This window comes from Phyllopteryx taeniolatus, chromosome 21 (assembly GCF_024500385.1).
Source record: "Phyllopteryx taeniolatus isolate TA_2022b chromosome 21, UOR_Ptae_1.2, whole genome shotgun sequence".
Classification (NCBI taxonomy): domain Eukaryota; kingdom Metazoa; phylum Chordata; class Actinopteri; order Syngnathiformes; family Syngnathidae; genus Phyllopteryx; species Phyllopteryx taeniolatus.
This window is the reverse complement of record NC_084522.1, coordinates 15,669,258-15,696,910: the sequence shown is the minus strand read 5'-3', so window position 1 is coordinate 15,696,910 and position 27,653 is coordinate 15,669,258. Positions and strand designations below refer to the sequence as shown.

At 42.5% G+C, this 27,653-nt stretch overlaps 1 protein-coding gene across 1 annotated transcript in view; it reads right to left on the bottom strand.

Annotated features, from left to right (window-relative positions):
* thsd7aa (thrombospondin, type I, domain containing 7Aa) overlaps nucleotides 1-27,653 on the bottom strand; it is a 134,228-nt gene that overhangs the window by 88,049 nt on the left and 18,526 nt on the right. The window contains exon 2 of the mRNA XM_061760496.1: nucleotides 4,868-5,993. Coding sequence (XP_061616480.1) covers nucleotides 4,868-5,993 — 1,126 coding nt within the window. The remainder of the gene's footprint in view (nucleotides 1-4,867; nucleotides 5,994-27,653) is intronic.

The following is a 27,653-nucleotide window of genomic DNA, read 5'->3' as shown; positions in this document are numbered from 1 at the left end:
TAGACCCTGTTCTGATTATTGACCTTGCCTCTTTGCCTCACGTTTTTTGGATACTGTTGCCTTTTCGGATTGCCTGCCTGTGTACCGACCTCTGCTCGTATATTAAACCTCTCTTTTTTGAAACTGTCCATTTGTATTGGAGTCGTGCATTTTGGGTCCTGTCCTCTGTTCCGTACATGACAGAACGAACTGGCCATAACATGGACCCAGCAGACTCAAACCCGGTGTGCAAAGCCCTTCAAGCGCAGGGTCAACACATTTCGAAGCAGGATGAGCAGCTTGCTGCCCTCCAACTTCATCTAAAGGGACTGTCGGAGCATCAGGACCCTATGATGGCCTCACAGTTTGAAGTTCTAATGAATATGGTTCAGAAGAAAGAACCAGCTGGCACAGCACCCGATGCCGCCACCGTACCACTGTTTCCATGTGAAATAGTCACCATGCAGCCACCTGCCACCTACGCTGCTGTCTGCCCACAGCTCTCTCGAATGGAGAGGTTCCCTGGAGATTCTGGGAACATTAAGCCATTTATCACTCAGTGTGAACGCCACTTTGAGCTGCAGGCAGCTGCCTTCTACCGAGCGGGCAAAGATCGCTTTTGTCATTTCCCACCTGACTGGTCGTGTGGAGGCATGGGCTACTGCTGAATGGAACTGCAAATCCGCCGCATGTCTGGGCTTCTTTCGTAAAGACTGTGGAGCAAATTTTTCAGTATTCTACACCAGATCGTGAGGCAGCTCGCTCCCTTGTCACCTTACAACAAGGCAAGCGCAGGGTGTCAGATTACGCGATTGAGTTTCGCATTCTAGCAGCTGAGAGTCAGTGGAACAACAGGGCACTACTCGATAAAATTTTTTCAAGGACTATCCCCCGGCGTCAAGGATCATTTGGTCCCACTGGACCTGCCGACCGACTTGGACACTCGCATCGCTCTCGTCGTGAAGATCGACAAAAGGCTTTTGGATCGCGAGCTGGACGGAGATTGGCGGAGGGATGCGTCACCGCGCACTTGGAGGACGAGCTTCGGTGACCAGCCAAACCACGGCAGCTCACCTGTTGCCGGTCTCAATCCACTGGGTAGCGTCACCACGGATGAACCCATGCAACTGGGCAGGTTCCGTCTCTCCCCTGAGGAACGTCAATGCCGGCTGAGGGAAGGACGGTGCTTCTACTGCGGTCAGTTGGGTCATTCCGTGAGCAACTGTCACGTCAAGGTTGCGAGTGCCGGGACCAAAGGTATGGGAGCGGTGAGTCTAAATTTCATTAACGAAGACCCTACCTGGGTTCTTCCTAAAGTGACACTATGCTCTCCTGATCAAGAGATTCATACACCTGTATTGATGGACTCTGGTTCTGATGCAACTCTGGTTACTCAACTCCCTCCTCATTAGACGTATGCACTTTAGAACCTTTCAAGTAAGGCGCCACTGCAACACTTACGCTGCAGACGTACCTTGGTTGAAATTACATAACCCCCACAGTGACTGGTCCTCTGGGCATGTTATGTCATGGGGCAGCAATTGCGCCCAGAACTGTTTCAAGCCTCCATGTAATGTTCAGGGATATGTTTCTAATGAAATTCCAAAGACCTCATCGGGGGATCCTGACTTATCTCAAGTGCCCACTTGTTACCATGACATTAGAGATGTTTTTTCCAAATCAAAAGCCAAATCCCTTCCACCCCACAGACCTTATGACTGTGCAGTTGACTTGCTGCCTGGGAACACACCTCCACGGGGGAGGTTGTTCTCTCTTTCAGGGCCGGAACACAAGGCTATGAAGGAGTATGTGGAAGAATCACTGGCAGCAGGGATCAGTCGCCCATCTTCATCCCCTGCAGGAGCAGGATTTTTGTTTGTGGACAAAAAGGACAAGACCCTGCGACCTCTGTATCGATTAACCTCTTCCTCTCATCTCCATGGCCTTTGAGTTCCTGGAGGGAGCTAAGGTTTTCACCAAACAGGACTTAAGAAATGCGTATCATCTAGTCAGCATAAGGGAGGGGGATGAATGGAAAACAGCATTCAACACACCAACGGGACATTATGACTATTTGGTAATGCCTTTTGGACTCACTAACGCTCCAGCTGTTTTCCAAAACCTTGTCAATGATGTTTTGCGTGACATGTTGAATGTGTATGTTTTTGTCTATTTGGACGATATTTTGATATTCTCCCCGGATGAGGAAACTCACATCATTCATGTCCGCTCTGTGCTGCAGAATGAACTATAGGTCAAGGCTGAGAAATGTGAGTTCCACAAGGCGTAAGTTTCTTTTCTGGGTTTAGTGCTGGCTCAAGGAGACCCTTGCAATGTCGATGCTGTGATTAATTGGCCCACTCCCACGACACGCAAGGATGTACAAAGGTTCTTAGGGTTCGCAAATTTTTACAGAAAATTCATTAGAAACTTCAGTTATATATCCTCGCCTTTGCATGATCTTACCTCGCCACACAGAGCCTTTGTGTGGAACCCGGTTTGTCAGTCAGCGTCACAGAAACTGAAATCGAGCTTTACCTCTGCGCCCACCCTCACTTTGCCAGATCCCAACCAGCAATTTGTTGTAGAAGTCGATGCGTCTGATGCCGGTATGGGAGCAGTGCTCTCCCAGAAATGTCTCAAGGATGGTAAGTTTCATCCTTGTGCTTATATCTCTAAAAAACTGACTCCAGCCGAGAGAAATTATGACATAGGTGACCGTGAACTGCTGGCGGTCAAGGTGGCTTTGGTGGAGTGGAGGCACTGGCTAGAGGGGGCTCAGACTCCATTTTTAGTTTGGACCGATCACAAGAAACTGGAATATCTGAAGTCTCCTAAGAGATTAAATGCGTGGCAGGCTATATGGGCTCTGTTCTTCACAAGATTTAATTTCGTGTTATCCTACCGACCTGGTTCTGAAAATGGTAAGGCAGATGCTTTGTCATGTATTTTCTGCGACGAGAATTCTTTGTCAGACCCTAAAACTATTTTGCCCAAGTCATGTTTTATTTCAGCTTTTGTTTGGGACGTTGAAACTGTGGTAAAAGAGGTTCTGAATAACACTCACAGCCTTGAAGATTGCCCTGAAAACAGGCTTTATGTGGTTCCGACCTTAAGGGGAAGAGTTATTCAATGGGCTCACACTAACCGTACTGTATGTCACCCAGGGATTGCCAAAACGCAATCTGTGGTCGAACAGCGCTTTTGGTGGCCTAATGTTAGGAGGGATGTTATCAATTACGTCAATGCTTGCCAGGTATGTGCTCCTAACAAGCCCTCTCGTCAACATCCTTCGGGGGAATTGCAACCCCTGCCAATACCACAACGGCCTTGGTCGGACATCTCCGTAGACTTTGTGACGGGATTACCGGCCTCTAAAGGAAATACCACCATTCTCATAGTTGTTGACAGGTTCTCTAAGAAGGCACACTTCATTGAACTTCCGAAACTCCCCTCAGCTCAAGACACTGCCGAGTTGATGATTAACCATGTATTCAAGTTGCATGGTTTTCCCAAGAATGTGGAAAACTAGCCCACCTGACATTCTGGACCAAGGTTATTATAGTAAATGAAAACGAATGAAATAACTAACACTAAAATTGAAAAAAGAAATTTTGTAAATGAAATAAAATAAAAAGAGAATGTTTTTGAAAAAAATATGAACTGGCTAAAACGTCATTTTACATTTGAAAAACGAACTAAAACTAACTATGATTATAGTGAAAATGTACTTTGCTTTCATCTAAAGCCTAACCCTAACCTAACCCAAAACAAAATAAAAACTAACTATAATGGAACATTCAAAGCTATTATAACCCTGACCTGGCCCTGCAAATCAGTCACAACACCGAATAAATGACACCGAAGTTAAAAGCGAAAGAAGTTCGGAGGAATCACCGCAACATTAATTATTTGCAGCTCTTTTTATTTTTGTTCTTCCTGTTGTAGATTTTGGATATATTTAATTCCTATTGGCGTCTTTCCCATTCTACCCACTCTTAATGGAATATTCCTGAATGAAATTACCAGTTGTACTCACTGTCTGCTATTATTGTAACGTTAGTCAATTTCTCCTTCTCAGAGCAATGCTAAAAAGAGAATATCAGAGGTTCTCTTGATGGCTCCAACCATAAATAAACTGCATCCTGCGCTCTGGCCAATTTGAACGCAGTCATCATTAACTAAGCCTCTTCTCATCTTTGAATAGTGATATATGTCTGTCTTTGGGATGAGTATAACAAAATACTGTATATAATCATCTGAGTCTATAACCTGAAAGCGTTATCAATTCGACAGTGGATTAAGAAATGCGTCATTTACACTGTGTAAATCTTGATTTTCTAAGGGCGTAATGCTCATTGCTCAGTGGCCTCTATTAATGCTGAACGAGTACTGTGAGACAGAACGAGGCCATTTCAAAGACCACGTGGAAAAAAGATGACTGCTATCTCAATCTGTGGCTGGACACTAAAGGGTAAGTCCAGTGTACCCAGAAATATAAGCTCAGAAGTATTTCTGATTAATATTGTCATGTCTACGGATGTGATTAAAGTGAATACAATAATAAAACAATGACTAAGCAAATGAAAAAGGAATATACTGTAAATAATGTGGGAGCTATATACCAGAAGAATTCAAACATAATTGCCCTCATGGTGTGTCTTTAATATTTGATATGATCGATAAACTTACTAAGTGCCTGTGACAGTCTTTTTGAACAAACTTTAGAAAAGGTCTCGAGTCCATCCCCCATTAATAAACTAATACATTTTACATGTACTGTGTATTTAGCATTTGTTTATTTTGATCAAATAATTGCTTCATTATTTTCAATTCAATTGTTTCTAAACAATACAGGTTTTTTTCACGTCGAATAAAACCTTCTTACCTTAGCGCTTCAACACTCCCACTCTTGTGCACACAGGTGACTTCTCTTGTCTGGTAGCCAATTTGCAAATCCCAGAACTTTGCTCCAGGGCGATTCTGACGGTTCCTGTTACGTTTCTTTTGGATGAGCTCTCGGGTCTCAGGATCCTTTACCTTTCCCCTTTCCCTCAACCTCTCTCGGGCTTTTTCTCTGTTTTTTTCTCGTTTTTCTTTGTTTTTAGCCTTTCTTTGCTGTTTGGTGCGGTCTGCCTGACGGGATGGTCTGTCAGGTTTTCTGTTCACCTTGCCAAATTTTCTATTGGATTTTTGTGCTTTGTCTCCCTCTCTGGAAAGTTCATCACCCTGTACAGACCGCTTGTCCCCCTCTTTCAGCTGTTTGTCACCCTCTCTGCTCCGTTTGTCCCCTCTTTTGGATTGTTTTTTCCCCTCATCTTTTGGAGGTTTATCACTTTCTTTGGATGGCTTGTCACTCTCACTGGCTGGTTTGCCAGATTGTCTGGCTTGTCTTGAGACTGGCACAGAGCAGGGCCCCCAAGATCCTACCCGCAGACTGAACAGGCTCTCCTCTCCCTCACACGGTCCTGGCTGGCATGTCTGAAACTCTGTCAGGTTGAAACATGCTGCCCCATCAAATAATGGTGGTGCAAGAACAATGCGAATTCTGTTCTGCAAGCCCATCCCACAAGTCTTTGAACAGGGTGTCCATGGACTGAACTCTGACAACACACAATCCTGAGGACAAGGGATGAGGCAGGCCTGCTCGAGACGGGGTTTGGGTTCAAAGTATTCACAGATTGCATCCTCTGCTGGCTCACCATTCACCTTCTGGACACAGCCCACCTCACGGGTCTGTATCCCCTCCTCGCCCCGAGTGCACACAGTGGGCCGTTGCACCCCTGAACTGCGCAGTGACACAGCAACACATTGGTTCCATGCACCCAGTTGCCAGTCATACAGGTCTTTGTGCCAATCACACACTCTAAAGCAGCTTTGTTGGTTGTTTGGCCGTTCTGCCTGGTCGCAGTTGGTGTGTAAAGTGGTCCAACCTTCGGAGTGAGCACACCATACCGCTCTGCTCTGGCTACCACCTGGGCCACACTCGCTGCCCATGCATCGACCCCATGGACCTGAAAGAGGACAGAAAATGTCTCAGAAATGTAGCAGTAGGCTTTCAAAGAGAAATATTATGGGAAATCAACTTTTGAATTGCTTCTATAGAACTAAATGGTTCTCTGTGTGCCTGTCCACCCATCAATTGTGAATTTGCTAGGTAAATACAGTATTTGGTGGGTAAGCTGCGCTCTTCTGTTAAAAGAGAAAAGTAAGGTATGCTCAGGCAGTCACAATGCCGATGCACAAGCCACTGGCCACATTTTTTAAGCACTTTACATTGCATTAAGGTTAATCTGATGGTACCCTTCTCATTCATTGTTTAACTAAAGTGTTTAAAGAGTAACTTGTTCCATCTTATTTACAGTGGTTAACTTGTTGTTAGTTGCATGATGATCATTTCTTTTCCCAATGTTACTGTAAATATTGCCAATACACTGTTAATAAAGGTTTTAAGATGGAAGCAATTCGAGCATTTCAAACAACAGTGTTTCTTTTCTTTTTTTTATGTTTTGGTCTGCTTTTCACAAATCACTCCTGCTGAGACCTCCCTTATCCTGGTTATTAGCTTAGATGCTAAATAAATAAATACATTGAATTAAGATGTATTTCTGCGCTAAAGATATTATCTATGATTCTCAAGTGCTTCTAATGAAAAGCCCAGTGCTGAAATAAAGTGCTTCCAAGTGTATGAATAATGTTCGAGCACCATTACTACTAAATTAGTCTCTTTCAATATGTTACTGCCTTTCCATGCTTTTATTAGAACACTATTAATAGTAATGACAAACATCAACACAACATTTCACCACAAAGCAGCTATTAGAAAGTGCAGCATATGCACGGGCACAGATGAATAATTCAGTCAATGCAAAAGCAGCATAGACTCTAATGATGTGAGGAATTGCTTGCATACAGTATAATTAGCTGTTGCTATGCCGGCCGGGTTCCTTTGCAGCAACACACATTCATCAAATGCTCATATTTCACGTATTCTAATTTGGATATTGTCTAAATAATATTCTAAAGAATAATACTGTAATTGGATTAATGCAGTAAAAGAAAATACTTATATGGTGTTTAATTTATCATTTCATTTGATGCTTTCCCACGCACTGTGGAATGAAGCAACAAATTGTTGATTTAAACCCGCTCTCAGACAGCTACACATCAATTCATAACCTGAATAGGAAAGATGCAGAGCCATGCAAAAATCTCTCAGACAGCTCCTTTGTACTGTATTTATGACATTTGAAACAATGGTCATGGACATGCAGTCAATCAAGCTCAGTTGCAGCGAAAATGTCAACAGCAGCAGCAGGCTGAATCAACCTGTGGCTGCAAGCAGAAGGTTAGGAAGAATACAGATCAATACATGATGCAAGAAACCACCCTGGACACGTGACACAGCTGCCATCACACATCTAGCATTTCCTAGTCTGTCAGTGTCATCCAGTATATGATTGAAAATGCAAATGAGAGACAAGAATATTAGCGGCGTATTAATTCTAACTTTGAACGTAACTAGTGTGTCTTAATCACACCTGAATTCCTTTACCCCCTTGGTACGCTTCATTTGGTCAGGTGTGAACACATCAAAGGAAGTTTGTGTTCAACAGGTTCGAGACCTAAGAGGTGTTCTCTGTAGGTTCCATGGACAAGCTAACCTGGTTTGCATGTGAAAGCATATCCAACCTCATTCTACTACATTCATTTTGGAGCCAACTCCTCTTTTGTATTTTGTAATGGAGCATGTAGGACATAACCGATAGCATCAGCAAATAAAAGGAAACGGTGATGTGTTAACAATATGCTCCCACCGTGCTTGAATATCATTAACATGACGTAACGCTATGTGACATGTTAACGGATTAGACCAGTGGTTCTCAAATGTTTTACACTAAGTACCACCTAAAAATATTCGCAGCTCTCCAATTATCACCATCAACGACCAAGGTTTAAAATACAGTAGCGTAGGCCCAACCCAAAAACGAGGTAGAGGTTGTAGCGGACATGCTCCCCCAACCTGAGGTGCCACAGTGACTCCCCCACAACTTGATAAGCTGCATTCTTCCAAGCCGCCCTGCTGTGAGACGGCCACTAAAAGGACCTTAACCTAATTAGCAACTTCCCATCAAATCTTGATTCCCGTCTTCAAAATACTCCTTTCCTTCTTTTGAAGATAGCGACCAAGAAGACCCAGCTGGGACAGATCAAATACTGCAATGAACTATGCATCCATCCATCCATTTTCAACACCGCTTATCCTGGTTAGGGTCGCGGGACGCTGGAGCCTATCCCAGCTGACTTCGGCCGAAAGGCGGACTACAACCTGAACTGGTCGCCAGTCAGTCGCAGGGCACATAGAGACACGGACAACCATTCGCACTCACATTCACACCGTCACTGAGTGGGAACTGAACCCACGCTGCCCGCACCAAAGTCAGGCGAGTGTACCGCTACAAGCAATGAACTATTTACTTAATATTCAAACATGCACGCAAGGCACCACCCACTGACATTTAAGAGTACTGCAAACCGTGGACCTCCATTTAGGGTTGTCTTGAACTGAAGATAAAATGTCCGTTTTCATATTGAACGCCTCGGGATCCCCCCGGAAGAGCTGGATGAAGTGGCTGGGGAGAGGAAAGTCTGGGCGTCCCTGCTAAAGCTACTGCCCCCGCGACCTGACCTCAGATAAGCGGTAGAAAATGGATGGATGGATGGATGGATGGATATTGCACGAACTCTGCAGAAATATTCCAAATGTATGCCTTGATGTCTGTGTCAGTGTGTCAACTTTACAGGTGCAGCTGTGACATTTTGAGAACTGTTTGTCTTGATTTGAATCCAAAGAGCATGAAGTATTGCATTGGACCATAAGCAGTTCATTTGCCAAGACTAAAGTTGAAACAATCATTCTATATGCTTGATCTATGAGTAAGAGTACAAAGTTGGAAGTGTTATAGATTAATATAGGATTTTTAAACCCATTTTATGGGTCAAAATTGTAGACTAGGTTCAAGCTGATGGGTGTGGTCATACCTCCAGTCTCTACGTCCCTTAGACACGCACCCTGGGTATTTAACCCCTGACTCCCGCCTCTTCGACCGCTCTCATGTCTGCGGGCTAATTTCTCCAGCCACCGGGGGGCTTCGGCCAACCCCCACCCCCCTTTCTTTTATTTTTTTGCCCTCCAGCCACCAAGTGCGCGAATGCCCCCGACAACCAAGCCGCTGGTGCTTTCGATCGAGGAAGCCGGCCACGCGGCTCCGATCACTTTGCCTAGCCGCGATCGGTCGGCGAAGCCTCAGCAAGTAACTACCCGAATCCTGTTCCGGTCATGCACACAGCTGAGAGCAGGACCTGGGCCCGCCACCAGTTCAATCGGCAGGAAAGTTATGGGCGCACCCCGAGGGGACAACAATTTTCCTCGTTCTGCCTCTTTTGTTTTTGTTTTATTTTTCTGCATCCTCTTTCGTCAACTAAACCTGCTTTGTTTTCCTCCTGAGATGTCCGGATAAAGACTATCCCCACCGACCAAGTGATCTACGGTCGTGGGTACAGCACAAAAAGCATTGCTAGAATGTACAATATTAGTGCCTAATAATTTTGGGGAAATTGCTAACTTCACACAAAATCCCAACTTTGCTCTCTCTCTCTCTCTCTCTCTCTCTCTCTCTCTCTCTCTCTCTCTCTCTCTCTCTCTCTTTCGGACTGAACGCATTAAAAGCTCACGTTTTCAACTTTAGTCCAGCAACACACGATGATCTGTTTCCCTTTTCGTACACCTATTTTTCTTTCTTTCACCATTATTAGTAGTACTTAGACCCCCTTTGTGTGTTTCCCTGTAGATCCCTTGTGGATTTCATTAAATATTCTATAAAATTCTACTCTTTGATGTGTTTTGAGTTTAATAATGAAGCCTCTGTAATCTAGCACTCGAATTTCATAAAATGTAGCAAGCTTTCGCTTATGAGTCTGATAAAAAGGTTTTTCATCGGTTTTCCTAAAATTCATACATATAAAAAGTGACGTGGTGCCCTTTTCGAGACAAAATTAGTTTGATTCTGACGCTAAACGTCTATCAGACTAAACCGGAAGTGAACGCAGGCCTAACCCTTTGATGAATTTATTTCCTAAATAAATAACATTTTATCCAAACGGCAACATACGCTACAAGGTTTTATTCCTAATACGTAGCTGTAGTGTTAGTATAAGCCACTGTAACATTATGCACAGTTTCAACATTAATACTGCAATGACTGTGCTTGAATATGTGAAAATAAAACTGTACATGTAGTTGAAGGAATCTATTAAAAGGTATTTCACATAAAAGTAAAATAAAAATTCCATGCAACTGTAACTGTGTAAAGGCAAACAGTTAAAGGTTACATTAATAGAATGAAATAGAATGAGCCTGTGCTTGGCTGGCGACCAGTTCAGGGTGTACCCCGCCTCTCGCCCGAAGATAGCTGGGATGGGCGCCAGGAGAAGCAGAACAGAAGATGAATGAATGAATGAATGCACTGTAAATGAAAAGTAAAGCATAAATATTCAATGATAAAAACAATATCAAGCTTTCTGTGCATTACTCTTCTGATCCACACTTTTCTTTGCAAACTGGAGCAATGATAATTACGTAAGCTAATAATATAATTCAGATGTTACAGCAGCACACAGGACACAAGAGTGAATAACAGTCAATGAACAAATAGAATAAAAACATGTAAAGAACAGGTATATGCAACGACTCTTGTTTACAATTTTTGAGCCACAAAACAGAATAAAATCAGTCACTGCGTCTATGTGTCGTGGGTGGTCCACACTGATGTTTGAGTGAGGTGGCGGTGAATACAAAGGCTCCAGCACGCCCGCGACCCTAGTAAGGAGAAGCGGCTCGGAAAATGGATGGATGGATGAAATCATCAGGCAAGGTCATAATATTCGTGAATTCCCATCCCTCCAGACAACTCCTGGGAAGATTTTCCAGTCTTCTCCATTCATGGAAAACGGCTTTGACCATGCTATGCAGGAGTCCGAAAGCCTTTGAAATTTCTTTGTAACCTTTTCCACATTGATTTTAATAGATCACTTTGTTTCTCAATTTGCAGCCTGCTTCACTTTATCTATCAAGTACTGTTTATGTGGTTTCTTGATTCAATAACTTTGTCAGTAATCAGGCCTGAGTGGGGCCAGTAGAGGCTGATTTTGAACTCCCCTTTTTGACTCACACTCACAGGCAATCCTGCTTCTTTTTTATTAATATGTTGAAAGTCACTCCCATCACGCATGACCCGCTGGCCAGCCTCTCGTGGCCAGTGAAATTGAAGTCACCCCGCCTCTTGCCCAGAGTCAGCTGAGATAGGCGCCAGCACGCCCATGACCCTTGTGAGGATAAGCAAAATGGATGGATGGATGCATTTGGCACTTACTTGGGTTGTTTTGCAAATGCATTGATGAATTATTAGGCATGAGCACAATAAACAAGACTCAAGTGTGCACACAGCCTTAGATGAATCCCTCTGCGCCTGACGTTAACAGTAATAAAGCGGCCTCTTCTCAGATCATTACATTAGCACGGACCTCAATTACACTTTCAGCAACCCTCTTATTGTTAGTTCTTTCAGCATATTAAACAATGGAGTGGTCTTTTAGTCCATCTTTTGGGAGGTTTGCAGAGTCAAATAATTATAGCAGAAGGTATCACACAGAAAACATTTGATTTCTGAAACATTAGCTAATTGATTTGAAGTTATACATAACTTATGTCTTGCTGCCGACTAAAATGTCACATACATACCGGAGTGATTTTACGCAACATCCAAGCAGTATTCAAGTCTGAGGAACCAAAGCCATTATCAGGGTTAATTTCAACCCCCATTCAAACAAATATAGAAAACGCAAGCTTTGTTATTGGTCTGTTTGTCAAATCTAATAACTTAATAATCTTTTAACCTGTAAATAAATGCAATACTGTCATTCCCTGATATTTGAAAGCAGGCATTTGTATTCACCCCAATGCTCTGATCTCATCTTTAGCTTGCCATGAAACAACACAAAAAAAGACTAAGCAGAGCAGCCCCAGGACCTCCCACCTGGTTTCCCTCACATAAGATAGAATCCCACCGGTGTTTTGATTTTTGACTGAAAGGCAAAAAGCATGAAAGCAGCAGCAGGCAGTCAATCTGTATTCACTGATAAAGAGACTAGGTAATGGTCAGATATGTATAATTAATGACTCGGTACACATTGCTATAACAGTTAAAACAAATCTTGCCACGATAAATACTTGGAACTGGAAAGATAAATACAAAAAAGGTCATAATAATGGTCCACTACGGAGCAAACTAAAAAGAGAATGCAAATTGTCGGAATAAGGAGGGAATATTTTGAGTCAAAGGGCAGCACCTCATTCGTCCGTCAGGCTTATCGTTTGCCTTCAATTTCAGAAACATTCAAGTTAGATTGATTGAAGACTCGAAAACTATTGTGTCTGTTGTGACTTGTGCGTCTCCATTTGCTTTGCAGTTGTTTGCCAACCAGCCCGCGGTTTAACCTGTCTCTCGCTCGAAGGCAGCTGGTATAGGCACAAGCTAAGCCGCACTTGTATTTTGAGCTCGTCACATTCTTTTTTTTTTTCTTGTTATATTACTTATAACTTTATTCTTAGAATATTTTGACTTCATTCTTATGATCCTGTGACTCTATCATTCTTCTTTTTCTTCTAATTCTTTCTGTAATTCTCTTTTGGTTTTTTTCTTTTCTATTTTGGGCTAATGCAAAGAACATCCCATGAAAGCTGATGTGATTCTCATAAATGTGTAATTGTGTCAGTGCTATAGTGGAATCACTACCTCTTTTGTGCCACAAATTACTTTTATTCCTTATCATTCCTCCAACATTGAAATATTCATGTGTTTTCTCATTATACGTGTACTGTATTTTACTTTGATGTCTGTTTTTTGCACACCAAACTTATCCAAACATGCCTTTATGGACCATACTTTGTGTGCTCAGAACAAAAAGGTTTCCACAACGTTTGAAACACACTGCGTACTTGATATATTTGCTTATATCAGCTAAAGCGTTGATTGTTACAGATGCCCGATGACAGCTGGGATAGGCTCCGGCACGCCCGCGACCCGAGTGAGGAGAAGCGCGACAGAAAATGGAGGGATGGATGGATTTTTGGAGGTGAGATGACATTGGAGCCGGGCGGGAGGCAATGTTTTTTTGTTTAAGTTTTATTGCGACTGCACCAGTTTTTTTCAGTACTGGAATAATAGCTACTCTTTTGAAAGAGTATATTCGAATATTTCCATTGTTGAGGGACGAGTGCGATGTGAGGGGGTAAGTTTTAACCAAAACAGGAGGGACAAGTCAAATTGACAGGGGGATGACTTGACGGAAGGCCGGGTGAGAGCCGTGAAAGCCGACTGAGAGGATTTTGCTGGTGGCTCTTGTATATTGTCAAGCAGAGAAGGCCTTTGAGTTTCCTTTCAATGGGTGGATATTATTTTAGAGTGAAGATGATTGTGGTATTTTTGATTTTCATTTGTTGTAAAGATTCTGCGGCACGGTGGCCGACTGGTTAGAGCGTCAGCCTCACAGTTCTCAGGACCCGAGTTCAATCCCCGGCCCCGCCTGTGTGGAGTTTGCATGTTCTCCCCGTGCCTGCGTGGCTTTTCTACGGGCACTCCGGTTTCCTCCCACATCCCAAAAAACATGCATGAATTGGAGACTCTAAATTGCCCGTAGGCATGACTGTGAGTGCGAATGGTTGTTTGTTCCTATGTGCCCTGCAATTGGCTGGCAACCAGTTTAGGGTGTACCCCGCCTCCTGCCCGATGATAGTTGGGATAGGCTCCGGCACGCCCGCGACCCTAGTGAGGAGAACCGGCTCAGAAAATGGATGGATGGATGGATGTAAAGATTCTAATCCTCAAGGGGAAAAGCAGCTAACACTCTTGCTGCATATTTTGTTTTGCACAACATGCAAAGATCCAGACCACACACATGCGGGCGTGCAAGGAGAGCTGTCACAGTGCTGCACCTCTTAAGCTGAGACTGAAGACTGAATAGTCATATTGACCCATATAATTGGATTTCGTGGAATATATTGTTGTCAGTGTAGTGAAGCTACTCACATGCACGTTTCTGGTACAGTTAGCTTTACTGACTAGGAATTTAATGTCGCCGCAATGCCTCACATGAGGTCATTTGGGCTCTTATTCTTAGCAGAAGAAAAACCTTAGTGAGTAATCTCAAGTCACCGAATTGCTTGAGGATAGAAATTACATGACTGCAAGCCACTTTCAAACATGCCGCAGTCAGTTTGATCACATAAATTCACAAATACCGAGCTTTGCCCATCAAATAGTTAATGCAGACGCTCATAACAATATCGACAGGAACAAATGCAAGTAAAGAGCAACGTTTAGCTTGGTTTTCTACAACTACAGTACTGTAGTTCCAAACATTCCTGCAATGAATTTGGGGTTCTTATTACACTTTTAGCTGACTACATTGCCAGGACCATCAGTGTGAGGAACGGTGGCAATGTTTAAGGCAGGAATTGACTTGGGCACACCAGGTCTGCATGGGCTGTGGTTCACGATAATCAAGCAGCGCACACTCACCTTTAATGGGCATGTGCTTGTTTAGAGTGTGTGGATCGTGATCTCAAGTGGAAAAATAAAATACCCGCACCCCTCCAAAGTATTCCATATTGGCATTGAATTGCATTTGTGAAACATAAATTTACAGTATAACATAATATAATGAATAATTGGTCATTCACTTGCAGATTTCATTTCCTGCTGAGGTATTGTGGAATGCAAACACAGCGATAAATGACTCTTTACTCTACTGTACTTTGAACCATCATCTCTGTGGAGTTTGCATGTTATCCTCATGCGTATGTGGGTTTTCTTCAGGCACACAGGCTTTCTCCCACATCCCACAAGCATGCTTCTTAGGTTTATTGAAGACTCAAAATGTGGCCACGCGTGTAAATGTGAGTGCGAATAGTTTATTGTCAATAGGCCCATTTACGCCACATGATCTTTACAATAGAACATGAAGCTCATTGTGATGTATCAGAAACATACATTACATTATAATCCCAGCAATAACAATACAATAAATTAACAAGATGACATTATTTCTCTGCAAACACCATTATGAGTCTTTCAGGCATTTTTTACTTTTATTATAGAACCATTTTACAGAGCCCCTAAAGGCACACGGGGGGGAAAAAAATGAAACGTGTTTCTCATTGTAACGAGAAAGTTTCTCGTTACAATGAGAAACGTCTACTGGTCTGTCTACCTGTGAGTGGCAGCTTATTTACACACACGCACACTAGGAAATATGGCTCAGCTATTCTATCGCCTATACTGCTATATTCGTGTGATGAAAGTTTACGTTTAGACTTCTTTTGGTTGGTCGATGACACTATCAGGTATATTCCTTGTTTTGAGGAAAGAGAGCAAGTCCTCTTCTGTTGCCATTCTCTCAGCTGACATGCGCTGGAAGCAAGTTGTAAATAAGTTACTGTACGGCTACCCGAACGCAGGAAAGCTACCGCTAGCAGGTAAATAAGATAGCGCTCACAGGTAGACGTTTCTCGTTGTAACGAGAAACTTTCTCATTCGAATGAGAAACAAGGTTTTTTTTTTTTGGGGGGGGGGGGGGTTTCCATGTCCCTTTAGGGGCTCCGTACCATTTACTTTTCTTTCCACACAAAGGTTTTAATTAAAACACTCTCTCTTACAATGAATAATGGCTTTTAGATCAGGATCATCTTGATTGGGCAAGTACGTTAAAAACACACGAGGAATTTGTCGCTTGTACTATAGCAAAGAAGACACTACTGTATGATCAAGTATAGATTTAAGCCATACTGTATATAAAATGTCAACTGTATGAGCCTTGAATTAACAAATTTACTGCAGTTAGGTTTTTACCTGCAGGCATCCATGTGTGTGTGTGTTCACTGTTATGGGTAAAACGAAGAGAACAAATTTTGTGTGCATGCATAATGAAAAGAAACATTTGGGTTTCTAAAGTTAAAAATGAGAAAATAGTGATTTGGGTTCTGTAATGAAGGGTTTTGAAGAGCAGCAACAACTTGTAACGTGTTACAAAAATGATATGGCAGACCATATCATTTTTAAGAAAATGTCATGTTTATTATTTTTGTATGAACATATCTTGCTTAGCTAAGTCAAATATGCTTCGAGATCAAGTAACAGCTTCATTGAGGTTCCAGAAGAAAATCTGATGAAACATTTGAAGATGACAATTTTAAATTAGCACTTAGTCATGACATTATTCTCTCAACTGCAGGCAGATCTCATTAAAGCTTCCTGCAAGGTAAGAAGAGGATCAGCCATTATCTGGGATTGAACAAATCATTGGAATGTTGCAGATCTTGCAAATAACAAAACAGGTTTCAAGAAGAAAAAAAAAAAAGCCAATAACTGCTCTCGTTCTTCAATAAACTATTTTATACCTAAACTTGGAACTTCAAGCACTCATCACTATTAACTAAAACAAGGAACAGATAAAACAAACTATAAAGACCCAACACCTAAATATAAATAATACAAATTCTGTTGCTATACATTTAGACATGAAATACCTTCAAAAAAGATCAAGCTAATTATTGCCATTGTAACAGATTTAGAGTTTGGGATTAATAATGTTTTGAGGCTGTTCTTTCCATACTTCACTAATCTTTTTCAAAGTATATTTACCTGAACATAATTTGACCATGGTAAGTCCATTTCAGAACGAAAGGACAAGCTTAACAGGTCTACGGAAACAACTAAGGCTGATGTTGAATAAATCGAGTAGATGAGTGTTGCAAGTGCAAAATTATTCTAACGTGACCAAGGATCTTAGCTGGAAATATTTTACATTTCTCAAAACTCTCTGCCTGTATCATTTGTCAGGTGGAGAAACCCTAAATAAAGAGATTCAACCTGCTGCTTCTCAATCGTAATGACCTTAAATATGTATTTTACATTAAGAGCAGGACATAGCAGGTCTGCTCATTACCACAGTAATGAGCTGGACTTTCATTGCTTTGCACTGAATCCTCCCTAAACGACCGAATATTCATCAGCGCTACATCTTGTGCCTGTGGGGTCAAATTAAAGCTTAGCGAACCCATTGGGTTGGACCATTCCATGCACAGCTGGAGGCACCAGCAATGGCTCACGAATTGTTTCCTGTCCTTGATGTCCAAATCCCTGACTTTCCAGGTCGTAGCAATCAGAGATCATAAATGAGGTCCACTCGCTGATGGCACTAAAAGAATATTCAATCATTGTTTCAAATCTATGTTACTGCCAAGCAAGAAAGACACAAACAAATAAATCAATAAATTCAGCATTTCTATTTGTAGTTAAGCGCTCACATCAGAATCAGAATCAGAATCAGAATCATCTTTATTTGCCAAGTATGTCCAAAACACACAAGGAATTTGTCTCCGGTAGTTGGAGCCGCTCTAGTACAACAGACAGTCAATTTACAGAACACTTTGGAGACATAAAGACATTGACAAAAAACAACAACAAACAACAATTGTGCAAAAAGATGCAGAGTCCTCAGTTCGAATGGCTAATATCGCAATAGTCCGGTGCAATGACCATTGTGCAAAGGGCACTGAGACTTCAAGGAGTGTATGCGGTTTAAAGTGACGAGTACTGCGATAATCTGGGACAATGGTTGTGCAAATGTTACAGATACTCCTCAATCAGTGTGCAAATGGAGCAGATGCTACTCTGGCATGAGTGGCCACTATATGCAAATAGTGCAGCACGGCGAGACAACTACAGTGAGTGCACGAGTAATACATAATACAGAAATGTGACAACGAACTCAAGTCAAAAAAAAAGTCAAGTCATGACTGGTGCCGAACATTAAATGTGGAAATTATTCATGGTTTTGTTATTCATGAATGTTGTTTGTCAGTTTGTCAGTTGTCAGCTGTGGCCCAATGGTTAAGATCATCACCTGCCACTGTGGGGACTTAGGTTCAAGACCCCGACTGGACCATCCACCAACATCTCTCGGACTCACGGCTGCGGTGTGCTTGAGCAAGCATTTAAACGAGACTTTTGAAATGCATGTAAACACCTTAATTGGACTATGTGTGAATGTATAAAATCTGAATGAATACACTGAGTCAAAATTCACCGAGCATGTACCGTATGCGCTTCCATTGTTAAAAACACAATGTACAGTCAGTGCAGTGAAGTTTTGTCCTTTACAACTTGGCTCATAGCAATTAGAAAATTCTTCTTTTCCTTTGGGCTTGTCCCCTTAGGGGTCGCCACAGCGCGTCATCCTTTTCCATGTCAGCCTATCTCCTGCATCCTCCTCTCCAACACCAACTGCCCTCATGTCTTCCCTCACGACATCCATCAACCTTCTCTTTGCTCTTCCTCTCGCTCTCTTGCCTGGCAGCTCCATCCTCATCATCCTTCTACCAATATCCTCACGTTCTCTCCTCTGGACGTGTCCAAACCATCCACGTCTGCTCTCTCTAACTTTGTCTCCAAAACGTCGAACCTCGGCTGTCCCTCTGATGAGCTCATTTCTAATTTTATCCAACCTGGTCACTCCGAGAGTGAGAACATGCAAACTCCCAACTGTGAGAACTGTGAGGCTGACGCTCTAACCAGTTGGCCACCATGCCGCCCAATTAGAAACAAGCAAGTCAAAAAGCCAACATCTTCCTTGCCCGCCCTAAACAAGCTGAAGGGAGTATCACCACCACCTTTGCACAGGCAGACATAGTTCGGCCAATGATCTAATTGCTCCCAATACTTGTAAACTGTGACTTCACATAGAACTGTGGTAAACGCGGCCAGAGCGAAAAATGGGCCGTATTTAAAAGAGGGTTTTGCACTTTAGGAAGCTTTGATTTTCACCGTGGAACATTTGATCGAGGACTGCACAAAAGGAAGTTTGAAGAGATGGAATTGGACGTGTTAGTGGACAACTGAATGGAATATCAAAGAGGGAGTTTCCACCCAACAACTGCTATTGATGGGCAGAGGCCTCTCTACAAGGCATCTTAATGACCCCCCGATATTTCACATCCCAAAAGAGTGACCTCTAACCTGGAGGATAAATAGTTAGATTTTCCACTGACACTGCTAGTACTTTCCTAACTAACCTGTTGTAAGAACTGCTGAAGAGGTGAAATGTCTTCTGAGACAAACAGACAGTCCAGATCGATTCAATGCCCCGAGAATGAAATGACCTGGATGAATGAAACTATTCACTGGAATGTTAGTGGAAGAGACAAACAAACAAATTACTGAGTTACAGAAAAGAAATCGCTCCGATAATATTGGGGAAGTCAGCAACCGCATAGAAGCCATGCTTTGTTTGATTTAACTTGTCCCGAGTGCATGGGAATGTGATGCTTCTGCCAATCCTGTAAAACATTGTGGTTAAAACTTAGAAACTCTGAAATTACCCAGACGCACAGAAATTCAGAGTTAAAAGAAAAATTCAGAAGCTTCAAAATTGAAATTGCTGAATAGACGATATGACACGATAATGTTTGTTTCTGGCATTTCAAAAATGCTTATGAGCGTATCCCCGTCACCTCTGATTTGGCCTGCACCTCAGCTGTGCTCCGTACCTGCCTTTCAGACGCGGTATCTAAAGACACAACATTACCGACTGCAATTAATCTCAGGTAAAATACATCACATTACACATGCTAAATAAATTGCGGCAATTTTGTGCGTTTGGCAGACGCAATCCTGGATGCAACCAGTTAATAGATCAGCTTCTAGTCATTTTGCATGCACAAAACTCAGACCTTATGTCAGTAAACAAATTAATGTGTGTTTTTAAATATACTAAAGTGGAACTTCGATAAAACGGGCAGTGATATAACGGCTATCGGATAATGTGGCCCGTTGGGACTGAACAATGCCACTTAAACTGCCATTGACAAAGTATTTTAGTTCCAGAATTGGCCGCTGTTGTTTACTGGTGCTGTGGCGCAATGCAGGCAGAGAATGGGATTGACGTATTTCCTTGTCACAAATATATATTAAAAAAAAGATCCAATTCCAGAAAGACGTGCCTCCCGTGCCTACGTGGTGGCCATGTTGAATGTGGTGCATTGACGTGGCAGCCATGTCATGATGGATATATCTATTGTCTATTTTTCGCAGTGAGAGAGAGCGGCATGGCAGCAATCTTGAACACAGACACCTGTCTCTGGAGTTTGGAACATGCTATTTTTGGTACAGTAACAGTTTTTTGTTGTTGTTTGTTTTTTGTCAAGCCTTTGCTTTTGGAGCAAGGAACCACACAAATTCCTTGTGGCTCATGAAAGCGACTTGCCCATGATGAGTACTGTACGTCAACAATGCCACCATGACCAAGCACACGGGCATGGTAAGTTTGGATATGGAAATGCATATGATATGGAAATGGAAATGTGAAACTTTCAAATATTTTCAAACTTTTAAAAAATATTTATTTAAAATAACCTTGTACTGTGCTGTGCATTTTAGGCCACGAAAAAAACGACAAAACAATAGTTTTGTACTATACAGAAATATGGGTGCATATGGCCTCAGAAAAAAAGTGCTTCAATGTAACGGACACTCGGCTATATTGAGCAACCCCCCGCCCCTATTAGTCAATTTAGTTATAAAATGAAAGTCCAAACGTGATATTTAGACTATCTCTGTCTGCCCCTGTGTTTGTAAGCTGTGACGCATCTGTGTGATGAGTCTTAGTGCATCTTATTGTTCCAATTTAAACTCAGTCTCATCATATCAGTGCAGTGCGGATCGTCCGTCCTTTCTTGTGTTGTAGTAGCTTTCATAAAGTTCATAATTCAGGAGTTCACAACAACTTTCACAGAGTAACAACATAGGTAACAATGTATACATTTTACACTGCAGTTGAAGCGGTTACCCTGAAGCTAAATGTAGGAACGTGAAAATGTCAACAGACGTAATAATAGAAGTAGGCCATTAGTATCATTAGCAGTTTTAGGATCAAGAGGTTGAATGCGAATTAAAATTTCAGTCACAGACACGCACACATGCAAACACGCACACACAAATTCATGCCTCAAAGCTTGACTTCTGTGGATCATAGCACATTTGACTGCAGTAACCATCTCTAACAGTCATCTGGTGGAGATAAAAGCATCATGCAAATATTGTTGTGCAAAGATGTACTGTTCACCATGACTATACAAATATTGTTGTGCAAAGATGTAATGTTCACCACATAATATATAGATTTTTAGTCACAGCATTCAGTACATATAAACCCCCTGATGACTGCTTCATGTCCAAAACTCCATTATGAAAATGTGAACAGCAATGAAAAGCAGTGAAGAGGATGTTTTTCTCAGTGTTATCAGTGTTGCTCATGACAGTCTCTCTTGCTGGGGAGCACCATTCAGACTTGGATGTGACCAAAATGAAAACATTATTGCTGGAATATTTCTACCAGTTCTCAGTTCCTGAACAGGCCTTCTCTAAATTGTCTCCTGCTCAACTCAATGTCTGGCAGCATACTGTAACTGATGAATTATTCAACATGGGGATCAGGCTGTGTTGTTCCTGGATGGCGCGTGCATGGGAACACTAATGAAATGCAGCATGTTACTTTAGTTATCACCCAAGATACAGCTGGGAATCATTTTAATCATTTGAATCAAGTGTGCTCTTCGTGGAAGAGGGGTTGCATGCTTAATACAAAATTAAAGCTTGGGCTATTGACTTGGTATAATGCGCATTGATAGAGACAAAAACAAACATTCCTAGTCACCGTCTTTGTAACAAACTGTCATCGCCTGTCTGTGTCTGCAGGCCAGCCCGTAAGCCATGTTCTTCAATGGAAGCTGCACGTTGAAATGTGGGGGATGGGTGACCACACACCCACACATCCACACCCACACAGAACCAAATGTTCTTTATTATTAGAAGAGAAAACGTAACAATAGGTGTGAATGCTTGACATATTCAGCAGTCACACCTCTTTTGATTTCTCTTGTCCAAATGACTTGATGGGTTTGTAACCCTGTAACCCTGGTTTGGGAAACATTGTAAAAATTCCAAACGGATCAAAATACATCATGATAAACCATGTGAAAGCACCAGAGATGGGATCAAGTCACACATGGGCAAGTCTCAAGTAAGTCTCAAGTGGTATTGTTCAAGTCTCAAGTCATTTTGTCTTGGGCAAGCCATTTCAAGTCAAGTCCCAAATCAAGTTACCTTGCAGCCTTACCTGGTATCTGGTCTTCATACAGAGAGAAGGCCAATAAGGTCAAATAATAACACTATTGGTCGGAATGGGAATCAAAAGAATTTTTTCGAACCGCTTCACAGTACTTTGATTCCTAGGAGTTTGCTTGCTTGCCCGTTTCCGTTTATTGATTCCTCTTATGTAAAAATAGAAGAAAATTTTCACGATTAGGGTTTTCGAAGGTGTGGAAGGCATGGCAAAAACGTAGAGGACCCAAGTGCAGGGAAGCAGGGAGGCCAGGCAGGAGTGCAGGAGTCTCTAAACATTAGATTTGATTTCCAAAAAAGCGCAAACAACGAACATGGATAAGGCAAACTAAACAAAGTCCCACAACAGATAACCAAAGTAACAAAGAAACACTTGAATAAACAAAACATGACTGGTAACTGACGGGCTGTTCGGTCCCTGTACGACCGGAGTCAGAGTTTGGTCCGCATATCCGGCAGTAAGTCGGACTCGTTCCCGGTGAGGGTTGGACTCCGCCAAGGCTGCCCTTTGTCGCCGATTCTGTTCATAACTTTTATGGACAGAATTTCTAGGCGCAGCCGAGGCGTAGAGGGGGTCCGGTTTGGTGGCCTCAGTATTGCATCTCTGCTTTTTGCAGATGATGTGGTTCTGTTGGCTTCATCAAGCCGTGACCTCCAACTCTCATTGGAGCAGTTCGCAGCCGAGTGTGAAGCGGCTGGGATGAGAATCAGCACCTCCAAATCTGAGACCATGGTCCTCAGTCGGGAAAGGGTGGCATGCCATCTCCAGGTCGGGGATGAGATCCTGCCCCAAGTGGAGGAATTCAAGTATCTTGGGGTCTTGTTCACGAGTGAGGGAAGAATGGAACGGGAGATCGACAGGCGGATCGGTGTAGCGTCTGCAGTGATGCGGACTTTGTATCGGTCCGTTGTGTTGAAGAAGGAGCTAAGCCGAAAGGCGAAGCTCTCAATTTACCGGTCGATCTTCGTTCCTACCCTCACCTATGGTCATGAGCTGTGGGTCGTGACCGAAAGAACAAGATCCCGGATACAAGCGGCCGAAATGAGTTTCCTCCGCAGGGTGTCCGGGCTCTCCCTTAGAGATAGGGTGAGAAGCTCGGTCATCCGGGAGGATCTCAGAGTAGAGCCGCTGCTCCTCCGCATTGAGAGGAGCCAGATGAGGTGGCTGGGGCATCTGATTCGGATGCCTCCCGGACGCCTCCCTGGTGAGGTGTTCCGGGCATGTCCCACCGGGAGGAGACCCCGGGGACGACCCAGGACACGCTGGAGAGACTACATCCTTCGGCTTGCCTGGGAACGCCTCGGGATCCCCCCGGAAGAGCTGGATGAAGTGGCTGGGGAGAGGGAAGTCTGGGCGTCCCTGCTGAAGCTACTGCCCCCGCGACCCGACCCGGATAAGCGGTAGAGAATGGATGGATGGATGACTGGTAACTAAGACGTGGTACAGACAGAGAAAATTACACTTGACAATGACATACTACATTGACAATGAACCGACAAGAACTGAAAGAAACCAGGGAACTAAATACAAACAGATTGATGAGACAAGGTGGAACACCTGGACAAGACACGAGTGGCTGGAGAGAGCTGATTGGTCGACACAAGGCAGGTTGACAAGAACGGGTGGACAACAATAACTAAATGAGCACACGACAAACATGGGACACAGGAAAACATGGAACAAAACTAAAGACAACCCAAAACAAAAGACAGACAATGACAGAAAAGGTCTCCTTTATGTTCTATAATAATTTTATGGGACTAACATTTTGTATTTCCAAGTACTTGAATGAGTTAGGGTTAAATACATTTTGGTTTAATCTACAAATACATTAATTACCAATATACTCTTATTTTGCAACCTTTAATTTGCTGAGAATTTAGCTCCGGCTTAACTGTCTTATTTAATATACAGTAAATTTTATTACAAGCTTACATTCCAGAAAAACCACCAATAAATGAAATCTGTAGTAAAGTAGTGACTAATTATTTATTATATAATATAAAGTTTCATATATCCATTTCAATGCAAATATGTTATACTGTAGAGAGGTGCAGGTATTTTATTTGTCCACTTTGTCACCCTCAACACACTCTAAACAAGCAAATGCCTATTAACTCTTTCAGTGCCAGTGACAGCAAATGTCAAAGGAAATCCAACCGTGGAGTGCCAGTGACGTCTTTTTCCGTCAACTACATTTTTTTTAATGGGGTTGGGTGGGGGAGGGTATTGGCCAGCTCGCCTATGATTATTAAGCTTGGAAAATACTTAAATGGTCAACTGTGGCCAGTAGATGGCAAGGATGGGTCTCTTTTGGATGAGATCAGCATGTGTCACAGGAATAGGAGATACAGATATCTGTGGAGTAGACGAGAGAAGACATAGGTAATATACATAGACATAAGTAAATTAGGACGTTTACAAGCAACTCATGCTTGAACCAAATATTTGTCACGGTAGATCTACTACCAAAAGTGTTGTGAGAGAGGACCGATACAACGGGCTCTGGTCGCCTCGTTGAAAAGCTAATTCAACGAGCGCCGCTCCAGCTCAAGCTCCCGCCGCAATTTGTCAGATGGCTCGTCATCTTGATTAAGAATTATTCAGCCAGCCCATCCACAGACCTGGAGTGCTCTGAAGAATGGTTGTCCTCAAAATCAACGGTTAGCAGAAGCTCCTCGTCTCAGGACGCTCCAGAAAAACGTGAAGAGCTAACTAACCTTTAGTGTATTGCTAAGTACTTCTGTAAATGGGTTTATGTTTGTATGTATAAATATATATATATATATATATATATATATATATATATATAGATTGATTGTAATTGTATACATTTCTGTAAAAAACAGAAGCTCCCATTCCAGCTGACAGAGCAACAAAGAAAGGTGAAACAAATAGTTAAAGTATCCACACACCACAGCATTAAAACCTGCTGCCAAATTTGTTTGTTCTTTTGACTGAGAATCAAAGTTGATCAGTCGAACAGAACAAAGTTTCGAGAGGGGAGTGTGAAACGAAGACAAAAGACAAAGCACTAATTGTAAACAAGATGAGAAAAGTAAATCATTACATATCTAGAACAATGAAACATTAGATATGCGTGTTTTATGTGGCAGTAGTGCTACACCCTGTGAGGGAAGGACAGGACAAGATATGAGGCACTGCTGCCTAACAGCCAAAGCCCCCCCACCCAAAAGCCACCATCCCCCAGAGATGGGTGTATGTGGTGCATTACAAGACACGTGGGGATTAAAATCCAGGGGGGCAGGCAGGGCAGAAGGGCAGGGCGCCCGGACCGGGAAACAGCACTGATGCGCTGAAACCCCGTCCGACACCCGCACTCTCCCGACCCCACACCAGTCCCCCAGGAACCCCTGGATATGTATGTGGGCCTGGATGTGACAAGTGACAATAATATATCCAGTGAGTGGTGTGAGTGTGTGCTTGGTGAGTGATTTAGAGGCATGGCTCCATCAGGCAGGACCACCACAGACAAAGAGAGACCCCCCCGCCCAGCCCCGCAGCACCGACCCTGGGACCCTACCACACACACACACACACACATTCCAGCCAGGACCCACTACCCACCCCTGGAAGGTGGACCACCCCAAACCAGGCAGGGACAAAAACTCCGCAGCAGGCACCACAGCCCAACCAACTCCCTCCACTAGAAGAAGAAGAGGTGACTGCAGCGGGACGCAAGGAACGGAGAGAAGAGGAGGAAGCAGGCCCGAGGAGCGACGGGGAGGCCCCACCGCCCCCACCAGCAGCCAGAGCGGGGTACCCAAGCGGGCGGCAGCTGGCACCGCCCCAGCACCCATGGAACATGGGCGAGTTACCATCACACTATCAATGCTCTCCGGGAGGTCAATCCAGTCCAGTTTTTCTAACGCAATATGTTCTACAATGAGATTTAGCCAGTGATTGATGTTAATAGCTTGTTTGTTTTTCCAGTTGAATAGAATAGTTTTCTTCGCGGTAGCTAACACGACGAGTAATGATGTGAATATTTCAAATTTTAAAGTTATTGTTTTGTAAAATAAGATTGCAATCCTGTAACTTTATGAGTGTGTCATATTGATAAACGGATGAGCGTTCTTTGTGTACCAAATACAATCCCTAATTGATTACAGTGAAATATCTTCTGCTCCATTCTGTTAATGGCACAGTAGCATGCTCAAACAAGCTATGGTGGCTACTGTATATTAATGTGTTCAAATTAGCATATGGTTTATTTGAAATATTTATGTGCATCGTTGTGTTTGTACTAATGAAAAAGAGAGCGAATTTGTGTTTGGCGGTGAGCTTGGTGAATGAGTTGAATGATTTATTCTGATTTGGATGCCCCAGAACTTTGCATGAATTAAGCTTCAAAATTTCCATTTATGCATCCATCCATCAATCCATTTTCTGAGCCGCTTATCCTCACAAGGGTTGCGGGGGCTTCAAAATGTGATTTTAGTGGAGCCATATATCTCATTTCCACAAACGTAGATTCCAACAAGAACTCTAAAAACAAGTGCATTTGGCAAGAAATAATGGCTTTAAAAGCTGGTAAATAAATTTGCATTTTCATTGCACAGCATAATGGTTTGCTATATGTTTAACTTATTTCATTGGGTTACTGTGACAAGGGTGCTTGGTGTCATTCCCATAATCACAACATCTCTCCTAGAGCATAAAAATGACAAATGTGGTTTTCAAAAGTATCTCAGTCATGGGCAACACTGTCACCACAGTGTATATAAGTATATAAAGGTGCCGTTTTATTTCATGTGCGGGCTGGGAAATGATTGCCTTGGCCTGAAGTGATGTTCACCTGGGAGAGCAATGGAGAGTAGCTGACTTCCAAATGAGGTGTGTAAAAGCTCATTTTAAACCTGACTGAGCCTTCAACTCAAACACATTCCCATAAGAAAATGGATGGATGGATTTCATGTGTTTTATGAGTTGGAAGCCCAAATTATATAAAAATATACAAATAAATACTTGAAATTGTTTAAATTGTAGGCCCTGAATCTATAATCTATGAAAGTTTAACTTTTTGGAGTTATGGTATTATATACACTTTTCCATGATATTAACATTTTTTGGAAAGGGTTTTTATATGTATAATTTTTGTTTTGTTTTTAGTTTGTACACTATGTTCAAATAAATCAAAGGATTTGAATAATTAGATTCACATAAATTAAGTCATTCTTTGTTAGTAGTCATGACTGTATTTCGAAACCAAATTTTCATTCCCTTTTACAAAATTCAGTAAAGCTAAACACAATTGAAACCTGAATTTTGTTGCGTTTTCTGTAATTGTAATTTCTAAATCTGACAATTACGTTTACTTCCATAAGCAGGATATTTCAAAGTTCATCCATCCC